The following is a 13,157-nucleotide window of genomic DNA, read 5'->3' on the forward strand; positions in this document are numbered from 1 at the left end:
AGCTGGTGAGGGCTTAGCAGAAAGCGTTTGGTCAACTTCTGTAAAGAGGTTATGAAACTTTGTCACTTTTATTCTTAAAAGTTAACCTTAATTATCTCTGACTTTTACAGCACAGAGGGCCAAAATAAAAACATTCTGCTCATTTTTCACGTTTTCCCACTTCTGAAGAACGGAGAGGTCTGTAATTTTCATTGTAGGCACACCTCAATGGTGAGATGGAATCTACAAACACAATCCAAGCGAGGGGGCAATGAGAGGCAAGGAGGCTGTTGCTGGGGGTTCATCGACTGCAGCTTTCTGGCCGATCACCCATCTCTGAAAAGCCTGACCTGCCGATTACAATTTTGGTCAACACTCTTTTCTTGTTGTCTGAAAAGTTCCTAAATTGGCAACAGTGGGGTGACTGTTGTTAACCATCTAAGAACTGACCTGGTCTGTCAGTCAGCTCTCTCTCTCTGCGACACAAAAAGGGACATTTCACAACTTTGTGGAGGTAGATAAGTTCAGTGGAAAATATTGGTTTATCTTAATTTTGGGAGATAAAATTAAGGAACTTATTAATCAATGCACCCCTAGTTGTTGCTTGAAATCCCGTGACACATGGACCATGTGTCAACAAGACAATACAGCTGTCTTGTCCTCTTTGCAAAAAAGCGGTACCAAAGCATGATGCTTCCACTTCTATACTTCACAGTTCTTGGAACTGCGCTCATCATTCTTCTTCCTCCAAACCTGGCAAATGGAGTTTATTCCAAAAAGCTTCATTTTGGTTTCATCTGACCAGATGACCTCATGACCTCCTCCCACACCTGTTCTAGATAATCCAGTTGGTCATTGCCAGACCAGGTCATTGAGCAGGTTTACCATTTTGTCCCTGGTGATCTAAGATAACTCTTTAGTCTTGCCCATTGTGAATAAGTTGGAGTCTGATTGAGTGAACATGTGGACAGGTGTCTTTCCTCACAAGTAACGAGTTCAAACAGGTGCAATTAGTCCAGGTAGAAAACAGGAAGGCTTGCTAACGACTAACTAACAGTTGTATGAGAGCCAGAATTCTTGCTGGTTTGTAGGTATTCAAATTCTTATTTTTTATAATAAAATAAGAAATAATGCAATTAGGTTTTTAATATTCTTTTTAAAGATTCTGTCGCTCACTGCTGAGGTGAGCCTGCAATGAAAATTACAAACCTATGCAAGTAGGAAAAAGGGGATGAATCAAATATGTACATTTCCCCACTGTATTTAATTTATTTTGTGAAAATATACAAAAATCATATACCCTCTACTTTTGGGTCATGGTGTACCATCAGGATGGAAAAAGGAGATTTTAGATTTCTTTCCCAGGAAGAATGGAAATACAGATTATGAACCCACAGTAAGAAGTTTCAGAACAGATACATGAGAAAAAAAAATAAGAAGACATTTTGGTTTAAATAATCACCTGCTGCGATTCCATTTTCAGCACATGTTTTACCGATTCAGCAGCCGCCTTCAGACTGTGACTGCTGGTAGAAAATGTTTTTATCCCTCATGCTGTTCGTTAGTGGAAGAAAGAGATAATGGGGGTTGGGAGAAGCTAAACATAAGCCTGTTTCATTCCTACACATGGATCCAAAGAGGATGCGGCACATCAATGCCTTTACTTCAAATAAAACGTAATTACTGTGTATGTTAAATGAAAAACAACAAAAGCAACCAATGTAATTCAAAGAGAAAACATAAAAACGAAGGTTTTTCACATAACGTACCGTGATGTTTTACAGGTAAGACGGACTGAAAGTGTGCCAGTTAAAACAGAATAATGATCCTATGTAGCTCTTATGTTATGCAGTTGTTAAGCCCCCACCCAGACACACACACCCTAATAGCTCAATATAGACATAGACGCAGACGCAAAGTCAAAACACACACCCATCATCTAGGAAATGAGAATAGTTTCCCTCCGAGGATAATGACCCGTCACTACCCATGATGGTTTCCTCTAGTAGAGTAAATGGCAGTAAATGGGATGTTGATTAAATCACGGCATTTTCTTGTATACCAGATGGCATAAAAAAAAAAGAAAAAAAAAAAGAAAAGGCCGCACTCGTCAAAAGTGGTCAATCAGTTTCTGCGGCCATCGGGTGCAGCCCAGAATTTAGTCCCAAAGCAAAGTTTCCAGGCAAAGAAGACAAAGTACAACCGTGAAGGAAGTAGAGGAAACGACAGGGATGTCCACTTTGGGGTGACACTGTGTGCAGAGATTTGATGTCTTCTACATCTGAACAATTCAGCAGTCAGGAACTAGAACAGATGTCAAACTACTTCCTGTCTATTGCAAGTGGTCAACGGACAAAAGGTAGGGAATACCTTTGATAGGTTGCCAGGGCAACACGACAAACACAAACAGAACAACAACCACCAACACACACACACACACTTCTAAGAGAAATTTACAAGAGACCAGTTAACCTAATATGCAAGTGTTTGGACAGTGGTAGAGAGCCCATGCATGCACAAGGACTAACCTTCAGTGAAAAAGGTGTTTATTAATGCAATCCTGGGTGGGATTCCAGTCTCAGCATTTTCTTGCTACAAGACAGTGCTGACCATGCACTGCCTTGAAATGAGTTGTAAAAACATTGCAACTCATTTCTTTAATCTATGGCTGATCTTTGATGGCAACTGCGCGTCAGGCTTTGCTGCCAACACAGGATGGTGGTTTTACGGAAAGCGGTTGGTTGTAGAAAACAAAAAAAAGACAACATTGGCATTGGCACCACAAGGAACAAACTGTGGACCTGAGAAGCCAACTGCTTCAACTCAATCAAATACTAAACGGTTTATTAAAAAGAGAAGCCTACAAAGCCAAAGACTAGCAAAACTAGGGTCCTGTTCAAACAACAGCCGGTAGCCTTACCTTATCCTAAGTGTACAACTGAAGCTTTATCTACTTTCCATCCACTCAAGTACAAAAAAACATATCTGCTAACCTAGTGGAACTAATGATGCAGCAAGACCTGATAATCTCTCACTGACCAAACATTTGCTGACAGAATTGCATGTTGTCGATCATGCTATGTTGATCCCTTGAATTTGGGGAAAATAAACATTTAGAAATTTCTAGAAGTAGCAAAGTTGCAACCTTCATGCTTCCATCTTTGTCCAGACCAACAGTTTTTATTGTCCAATTTAATCACCAACATTTTCATGATGGGTTGCACCATATTTTTCCTCGCAGCTTTTTAGCTCTCTGCACCCATAGATAATTCAAACTGCCAACCCACACCAAGGAAACGCGCTCTAGAACGGAAACATGGCAACCGATGAAGTTGAAAGGTCGTTGTTAAAAGGATGATTTAAACAAACTGGCAATTGTTGATATTTTTTCCCCTCCCACATGACTGAGTACACAGTGGAAACAGACGCCTGCACTTAACCCAAGTCAGTCAATAATGCCTTGCCCCACGAAAGGGAGTGCTGCGTACGTCACGCTCAGGAGCCAACGTCTACAACTCGTTCACTTTCAGGTTTCTATATGACAAGTAATTATTCATACAAAGCAAAACATTATTATCTTTTCATCTCTTAAAAAAAAAAAACCTTTGTGAATCCACAACCACTGAACATTCGGGCTTTGACTGCACCTTTGTGGACAAACTGATGTAGACTAATGGCTTTCTATTTTTCCCCCCCAGCTACAGGGCTGCAGGTGTGCTGCTTAACACCCAACAGTGAAGGCAGAAAATGATGCTCGACACTCGCAGGGATGCAAATGCGTTGAAAAATGTTGGCCTGAGCCAGCAGCCCAGGTGCCGCTCCAGCCCGCCATCCGGCCATTCATCGGAGCCACACATCCTCCCATTTACTCAGCCAACCCACCGCAAATAAACCTATCCATTATCTCAGTCTGCCAATACCACTCGAACAAACGCTTTTACTTAGAAAGAAAATCGTCACTGCGGGATTTCAAAGCTGGATTGAAATTATTACGGCTGTAGTCTTTTATTAATCTGTGCTTAAAAGAAGAAAAAAAAAGATTTATCTTCCTATTGACTAAATGGACCAAAACTAACAACTCCCACTATTTCTGGCCTATGAACATTTCGACCAAAGGTGTGTACTTTAAATTTATGCAACATTTTTGGAGTTTAATAAAACAAATATCAGATAAAGGTTTGAAGTTTTGAGACTTAAGCCAATTTGACTGCGTACGTTCTGGGATGTTCCTTAACCCTGCAGCCTTTAGGAAGGAAGATGCGTCATCAGGTGGGCGCCAACAATCAGTAGGTGCATTTTCATTACAAACATGAGCAAAATTTAATATTCTGCGTCAAAAAAAAAAAATACAATTTCGCAATTGTTGGGTTTCCGTTAAGTAGGAAATACAACTAAAATCACAGTAAGAGAATAAGTTTGTTCACGTTATGTCAATAAAAAAAAAAAAAAAAACGTGCCGCGCCATCATCCTACCACTTCCTGTCGTTTTCTTTTTTGTTGTTTGCTGTGTGGCAACATCCGGTTGTTGATAATGTGACTCGCATGATACAAAAATAGTTTTTCCACTGCAGTGTTGCAAAATAAAACAATTTTGAGATGACCAAAAAAAATGTTTTTAAATTAAATCCACCTCATTCTAATGCTGAAACTTTTAATCAAAAAAGGAGTTTTCCTGAAATTACCACATTGCCAATGAGAACATTTATTTTCAAAATGTCAAATTGAGCAATTACAGAAGCACTGCTAGTTTCGAACATATTTCTCTGCTGTTAACCATCTCAATCAGCAGACTTGTTTCCCCTCTACAAGTCTCATAGCCCTTGGAAAGATACTAAATCTGTATGGGCCTGAAAGATTTTGCTCGCTGCATCTCTAGTTAATACGGTTAAATATGGGCACGCTTGTATTTTCTGGTACTCACCGCTGACGTGACTTAACTTTAGCGACTTAGACGCTCCATAGTTTTAGATATACCTGAGCTAATGCCAGAGCTGACACTAAACCAGCCACAAGAAAAAAAGGGCATCAACTTCAACAGGCCCACTGAAAACACTCAATGTTCAACTCTTTCATGAATGAACACATCTCTTTCCTCCCTGTCAAGGCTGAATGACAAAATGAAACACTCCGCATCCCTTTCTTTTCCACTGCCTCTATCCTGTCGCATTGTGATCACCTTAGAGACCTGAAGCTAACTGAGCGTGAAATTCTGGTTGCGCTAAAACCTCCCCGATTCATCGACAAAGGCCACGGTTGGTGAGCGAGGGTGCAGCTCATTGAGGGCGATTTCTGAGTCAGGCTTGTGAAAACACTGCTTGCATTCTCAAGGTTTTCTTGAAGAGAGCGTCGGACAAAAGGAAGGGGCGGCGCGAGGGAGACCCGGCGCGGCGGGGAAAAGACGCAACGTTAGAACTGAGAGAGTAGCACGTCGACTGCTGCTCTCCTGTGATGCATCGCCTCCTGATCCTTTCCAAGAAAAGAAAAGAAAAAAAACAAAACAAAAGGACACCGTTTCTGATGAATGACTGCTTTCAAGAGAACAGAGCAAAGTTATTCTTGGAGTACTTGAAAAGCAGGAGGATTATTTCTTGTTCGAGTGGCGCGCTGCAGTGTTACCACTAAATCTTCTGAGATTGAACTTTAAACCAAAACTCAAAAAAAAAAACACACAAAAAAACAGACTGGCTGATTAATGAGTGAAATCCCTGAAACTTATGACAGTACTTTGCTTAATACGCCGTGAATTTTAAAAGTTAACACGAGCAAATATTTGCGTATTAGCGGAGAGCGGAGCACAGAATGTGGCTTGTAAACTTTTAACAGGGAATACTTTCAAAAGCAGCTCCAGGGCTTTACATAACCCGAAAGTGGAAAATCATTTCTCTAAAAGTGCATGCGTCATCATTTCTCAAGCTTTTCTTGTTCAGGCAAGGCAGTTCATGATTCAAACAAAAACCTATTTAAAGCCTCTTCTTGTGTATTTTTAATTGACTTGTCTTTTCATAATTTTAAGATCTTTTTTTTTTCATGTTCTGGTTCTTAAATGTGACCTTTTATGTGTAGGAAAACATCTTCCATTTCACTGCCTTTTATTGGTTTATACAGAACCAATAAAAGGCAGGACACAGATCATAACCCGTAATGGAAAACACGCATGTTTCCATTTAAAAAAAAAAAAGAAGAAAAAAAAACTTTCATAATAATCCATTAGGAATGAAGAAAGTCTGGAGCTCGGCGACAAAAGGGCAGCTCTTTTACGTCATCCGCACGCCCAAAGATGACTAAGACGGACAAGACCATCAAAACTCACGGGACGGCTCGCGCATGTCGGAGGACTCCTCCAGTGAGCGCCGTGTTTATTAAACGTCGTATAAACACCGCGGAGAGAGCCGCTCCGACATCTGCGGCTGAGCAGGGATGTGATGACGCAACGCGGCCCAGCAGCAGACGCTAATCTTCTCCCAAAGACAATGCACAAAAAGAGACGTGACCCTGCATGTACCCATGACTCCTAACTCTGAGTGCACGCACGCACGCACGCACACACACACACACGCGCGCGCGCTGCACTAACGCGCAACCCCAGGGAGCTTCAAAGAAAAACAAAATCTGCCAGAACTTCCTGCATGACCTTTACCCCTCCCCGCTCTCTGCCATCCCTTTTATTTTTTTTGTTTTTGGTTTGTCTCCTCTTCACCTCTCCTTACACATAGGAGGTCACCGTTGCACGTCCCTGGTCATCCGCCCCGGCGTTCCACCTTTAACTTCATCAACTGCTCTTGCCTTTTGTTTTCGGACAAGCAGGAAACTTTGACTCGCCCTTTAGAAGGGGAGGGATGAAACTCGCCGCAATGTGTGCAGCAGTGATAAGAGCACACAGAGGGGGGGAAAAAAATAAATAAATTAAAAAAAATGCTGCCTCTTCTACAGTAAATTTCCCAGAGGAGTACCAACTGTAAACAAGTAATGACGCTATGCTTTCTGGGACTCGTCCAAACTGGACTTATCTCCCGTTTTTTTTTTCCAGATATAAAAGCCAGCCGTATTATCATTTATTAGATGATTCATACGTAAAGCTTCGGCTTTCGTGTCACCGAGGAGACACCAACACACACCGTTTCCAATTCCAATACATCCGCAGGAGAGTTTCTTACTTTCTGGCTTCAGCACAGGCATTTCCCAGAACCACCGTCAAACTCTTGACAGCTAAACAATCAAACTGATTTCTGGAAGTTCGCCTCCGCGGGGTTAAAGTTTCACTTGCGATGTAAAAGGAAGTGTTCTTTTTATTTCCTTCCTCTACCAATTATAGAGTTGGGAAGTTATCACGGCATGTTGCAGGTATGGCAGGCACAGTGATAAAAAAAAAAAAGAGGAGCACGATCAAACGTTTCAGGACACATGAGGAGCATCATGGGACACGACTGTGGAGGTTAAATTGAAAAAAAGGAAATTTCTTCTTGATATAAAATATGTACAAGGAATGGGTGCAACAATGCAGCTTGCAAGAAAAAAAATTATAAGTGACATTGGATTCACCAGAACAAGACGAGGTTTAAGTATTTGGGGAAAAGCCATGTTCTTAGTTGTTTGTTTAATTTCACAAATAGAGTAAAGATTTTATGAATAACAAACTACATTAAAAAAATCAGTAATTAGTTTAGAGTATGCCATTTCAGGTTTGACCAGCTTGTTTTTATGCTTGTATACTTAGCCTAAGGGCTATAAAAGTATTGGAAATGCTCAATTTGTGTTTTCAAGAACAGTATAAATGTTTAATTACATTTTGTTTTAGAAAAGTATTACATTTTGAACTCAATCTGGTCACATTAGTCCCAACTCAAACACTGCAATAGCCATTTGGTTTAGCACAAGGAGGAAGTTTTGAAGGAGATGCTAACTTTAGCATTTGTTAGCTTATGGTTAGCTAGTTGCTAACCATTAGCATTGGCTTCACTAATCATTTCTACCTTGTCTCTCACACTTGTTTTTCCCTGTCAAGTATTCATAATATTGTCAATTAATTAAAAATTGATGGATACCTCTTCAATGTTTTGAAACCTATTACCCAGGCTAACTCGTCGCCATCAACACAACAGAGTAACTCAAGAAACAGTTCCTTTTGTACTTCACAGTAAGACTCTCAATTGCAGAATCCCAACTTTAAAGCGTTTCCCGTCACATTTTTTAAGCCATAATATCACACTACTACAGATCGTTTGGGCTTTACAGACATATACACTATGAGAAACATTGTGGCGTCTTAATATTCCAAAATCTCATTCCACCCAAACTAGAAAGAGACAGAAGAAAATTAATGACCCATATCACTTTCCCTCAAATAAATGAACATTCATTACATATCTGAATACAATTTGTATTGTGTTGTTCCAACACAATGCACTACAAATTGTTAGCATGTCTCCATCAGGCGATACAATTACTTGTTAGCATGTCTCAGCTTTCATCTTGAAAGCAGTCGCTCCTTACATGGAAACAGACAGAACACCGGCATTTCTTTGGGCACAACCGCTAGATTAGATAATGAGTGGTTTTGTTTTACGCTTCTGTCAAGACAGTCGTGCAGCAGAGCCGGCTCATATGCAGAAAAGGACATCGACAGTTAGCGGAGCTAGCCCAGGCAGCTAGATTAAAGGCCAGAAAGGTTGCCATTAAAAACAAAAAAAAACCTTACATGCCTTGTGTTGACTTGCTACACGTAATCCATCTTGGGACAGACAGTTAAAAGGAGCCCGACTATTGGCTCCTGGTTTGTACGTCCACTCAAGTATAAAGGGCAAGCGTATTAAGTATTAGTGTATATTAGTGCAAGTCTTCGAGCTTGAGAGCTGTGGTTCAGCAGCGGTCCACTTCATCTTGATAACAAAAAAAAACACCGAAACCTCTGTCATCCCACTTTGAGCCTCAATGTGAGGTTAAAATTTAACTTCCTTATTTATTTTTGCAAAATAAAAAGCAATAGCAAACAAAGTTTTCTTGTCTGAGGCATGATTTAAAGTTAAATATGAAGAGATGCAGATTAAGGATGCAGTCTCGCATTTATCCACTACAAATTACAAATACTGCTAAAGAAAAGTTTTTTAAATTTTTCCCCAGACACACGCCGTCAACCACGGAACAAGTAAGGTCAGAGCCGTAACCTTCACCTTTCTTGATCCTCAACCTTCAACTGTCCCTACCAGCGCGACGGGAAAGTGGAGGTTGCTTAACGTAAGCAGGCGAAGAAGCCGAGCGCCTGCTTCTGTGAATGTAACAATCGTTTAGAAATGCAGACGCCCACGTAACACATCTGTGTGATGGCTTACACACACGCACGCACACACACACACACACACACACAAGAAGTATTCAAGAACACATTCCTCTTAGCAAAGCTTTGTATTACAAACATGACATTTCCCTTTTGAACTCATGAGGGGGGGGTTTTACTGTAATGCCTTCATCGCTGCTTCAATTGAGGAAAATGGAAACTGGCAGGTTTGTGGTGATCATCACTGGACGGAAAACCTATATGTGTGTGTGTGTGTGTGTGTGTGTGTGTGTGTGTGTGTGTGTTTGTGGTACTCTCTGCAAGATATTAAATGCTAAGGCATCTCATTTGCCTATTTCGTGGAGCCGAAAATCCATCTCATTCCACTTAGAATAAAAAAACAAAAATAGGTTTATCTGTAGAGAACGCTTTCATCAAACCCAGCAACATGAGAACCAGATGCAGTCGTCTGTGAGGTCGCACTGCATGTCAGAGGTAAAAGAAATCAAAGCTGCATTTTAGTAGGAGTCCAATAAATACCATTCCAGGAAATATACATATATATATATTTAAAAATATGATTATTATCAAACTTTTAATCAGCAAAATTACAGATTATTTTTCCCCTTCCAGAGAAAAAGCATCACTGCTTTCTTATCCTAACATCTGGCCTGACATGGTGTCACAGCGTAGACTGTAAATCCACTTGGCAGCGGCCTTGGGCTATAGGAAAACCAACACACACCCACACATCTCAACCACTGAAGACATGGACAGAAAAAGAAGGAAAAAGAAGAAGAAGAAGAAGAAGAAGATGAAGAGCTGATAATTGACCAAACGCACCGTTACATACATGCCAGGACAAGAAAAACAATCATCTCCAGCTGCTAATTTTAGACTCCAACCCTGAGATTAAACAGACAAATCAGACTGAACACTAAACAGTGGGCTCATTGTTTCGCGCAAATGAATCAATCAGTGCAGCACAGGAGGAATTAGTTGCAGGGAAACAGAAGAGTTGAGTCTGGAGAGGACTTGCCTGCAGTTTTAGGGAGGAATAATTCAATCCGCAGGCAAGCGTCTGCAGAGTCTGGAATTTGAGAGAGGAGGGCTGGAGGGGGCAGAAAACGATGACACTCCTCAGAGATGTAGTATTTTATGAATGTGTGACAAAGCTGAGCTGCTCTCTCTTTTAACTCGGGCTTTCTCCTGCTATGGGTTTGAGGGAGACGGGGATGATTTTTATTCAGAGGAGCGCTTCAAGTTCATCTGAAAGCATTTCTCTTGCTTTCGTGTAAACCTTTCTTCCCCAGCCACATGTCTAGAATACAATCAACCTCGACGCGCTATCATAGCTGTCGATGTCGCCCGGGAAGAGCACAAATCCCCTGGAGTCGTGCACGAAAAAAATAAGAAAATAAATAAAGACAAGAAACCAAGAGGAGTGTGTGGGGGGTGGGGGAGGAGAAGAGAGCGCAATAAATAATTAAAAAATTAAAATAAAAACTTACCTCCTCTACAGTGAGGGGCATGCATATCCTGTACTCCTTCATTAACATCTTCTTCTTTTCTTCTTCCCTCTACGCGACCCCCGCTATGTGTTCACAATAGTAGCAGCTCAGCAGAGTTTCCCCGCCCCGCCGCCCCGGCAGGATGTGTGTGAGCGCCGAGCTTATCTGGACGATGTCTGATGTCAGCGCATGGACAGCCCGAGTTACGCTCGACTTCTTCCTTTCATCGGAACCAGCGGATTGTGTGTGTCTCCAGCATTGCCTTGTGTGACGTGAGGAACGGAGCTTCGGCTGCTTCTGGAGGGTTGTCTCCTCCCACAGTGCCGGGAGGTGGTGGAGAGGGCGGACGGCCAGTCAAGCTGGGAGCGCACACGGAGGTGAAGGATGACGGTCCGTCGGAATAAGAGTCTCCGACGGCCATAGAAAGTTTCTTTTTTCTTTTTTTTTCTGGATTCGTGGATCAGTCGAAACAAATGATCGAATATAAGGATGTAGAAATACAAATCAGTCAAGTAGAATATTGAATTGAAGTAAAAAAAAAAAGAAAAAGAAAAAAAAAAGAAAATTAAGTTAAATTTATTTAAAAGCCTCAATTCAAAAATAAATGTCATCTTTAGCATGGCTGCATGACTAATCTGTTCTCTGCTTGTTTTGATTGACTGATTAACGGCAAGAGATGCTTAGATTTGTTTTACAGAATTTGAACCAAGTGAAGCTAAAACTATAACACTTCAGGAATTTTGGGAACATATTTACAGACAAATAAAGTGTTTTTTTTATTTTTTTTTATTTCTTGAACGTAAAATGTACATATTTGGCTTAATTACTGTTCTGAATGTGTTGTTCTTTCACAAAAGGCTTTTAAAAAAAAAAGTATACTCCAGTTAACAACTAATCGAAAATGAATTTATAATTATTTCAGAAAATGATTAATCACAACTTAATCGTTTCATCACTAATCTTTTAGTAACTTCATCTTGGTGAGAAACACACCTAAACAGATTATTACTGAGCCAGAAAAGTAATCTGTCAAATGCAGATTGTACTATCAGTCAATAGTATAAAAACACTTAAAATAAACTTATTATTGAAAGATCAAAAACAAGAACAAAAACATATGCGTAGCTCACGTTCTAAAAGGATGAAGTTGTTTTTATTTTGAAGAGTCTATCCCGGATGTGAATTACCTCTGCCCGCTTTTTTTTTTTTTTTTCTTTGAGGTACCGTTAGGAATAAAGTCCAGTATGCTTATTAAATGTTTGTTTTGAACGCAGCAGTGTTTCGAAACTGAACCCCCTGTCTGCGTACAAAGTCAAATCAAACAACCCCTACACCCCTCCTCAAAATAAAGGGGGGTGCTACTTTTTTCTCGCCTACTTGTTCGACTTGAAGGCGGATCTCATTGGTATCGGAAAATAAAACCACGTTAACTAACAGCCTCTTCGGCCCCGCTTCCCCCCGCGAGACGCGATGGAAACACTGGTAGACCACAGCACAGGAAGCATCAGCTCGCTGCTGCTGCTGCACCCCTTTCTCGCTTTCACACCCCTTTTGTGAAGGTTGTGGTTTCACTGCCTCTAATGTCTTGCACGTGCATAATTCCATTGCGCAGACAATCGAGCGGCGTTTGGACAGCGGCGTTTAGCTCAAATGTCCGCTGAGGTGTTCGCTGTTTGGCCTCATAATGTGCTCACTTTTGTTTTTCCGACATCTTTTGCAAATGCTGACTCATCAGGAAAATGATCAGAAGGCATTCGATAAGAAACAGAGGACATTATTTATAACGTCCTTTTTTGTTCCAAAGTGGGGAGATTCTGGAGAGCCCATAAGCAAGTTAAAGATAAATAGAAGATCAAACTGAGGTTAAAAAAAAAAACATCTACGAAAACTTAAAAATAAAAACAGGAGACTTTACACTATGCAAATTCACAACATACGGATACTGTAGATACAGTTATAATAATTTGCTCAGTTTAAAATAAATATGCAGTTTAGGAGCGTCAGGGAAGAAAAATGGACAGAATTCATTTGCATAAAAAACTGTTCCAATAAACACTATAGCCGTGTTAATATTGACTTGCGCAAATTGAAATTCAGCAAATAAATTTGCTAAATAGAAACATGCAATTTTCAGGGGCGAAAAAAATGTTTTTGAGGTTTTCAGGCTAGGATGAGGTGGCTTTTCAGCCATATCGTAATAGATCTGCAGTTTTTTCACTTCACACGAGACACGTGATCAACAGCCGGATGTTGCTACTGACGAAAAACGACGAAGAAGAGGACAGGACGTAGAAAGAGGACGTTGGTTTGTTTTTGTTTTGTTTTATGTTGTTTTGTTTTTCAGACAATACCCAGATAGCACATGATGTTAAATCAACGTTGAAAAATAGTTAGAA

General features: G+C 40.6%; 1 protein-coding gene across 1 annotated transcript in view; it reads right to left on the bottom strand.

Moving 5' to 3' along the window:
* LOC103148434 (phosphatidylinositol transfer protein cytoplasmic 1) overlaps nucleotides 1-11,085 on the bottom strand; it is a 69,517-nt gene extending 58,432 nt beyond the window's left edge. Inside the window, exon 1 of the mRNA XM_007567209.2 lies at nucleotides 10,762-11,085. Coding sequence (XP_007567271.1) covers nucleotides 10,762-10,809 — 48 coding nt within the window. The 5' untranslated portion in view covers nucleotides 10,810-11,085. The remainder of the gene's footprint in view (nucleotides 1-10,761) is intronic.
* Between the last annotated feature and the right edge of the window lie 2,072 nt (nucleotides 11,086-13,157).

Source organism: Poecilia formosa, unplaced genomic scaffold (genome assembly GCF_000485575.1).
Source record: "Poecilia formosa unplaced genomic scaffold, Poecilia_formosa-5.1.2 Scaffold205, whole genome shotgun sequence".
NCBI classification, from domain to species: Eukaryota; Metazoa; Chordata; class Actinopteri; order Cyprinodontiformes; family Poeciliidae; genus Poecilia; species Poecilia formosa.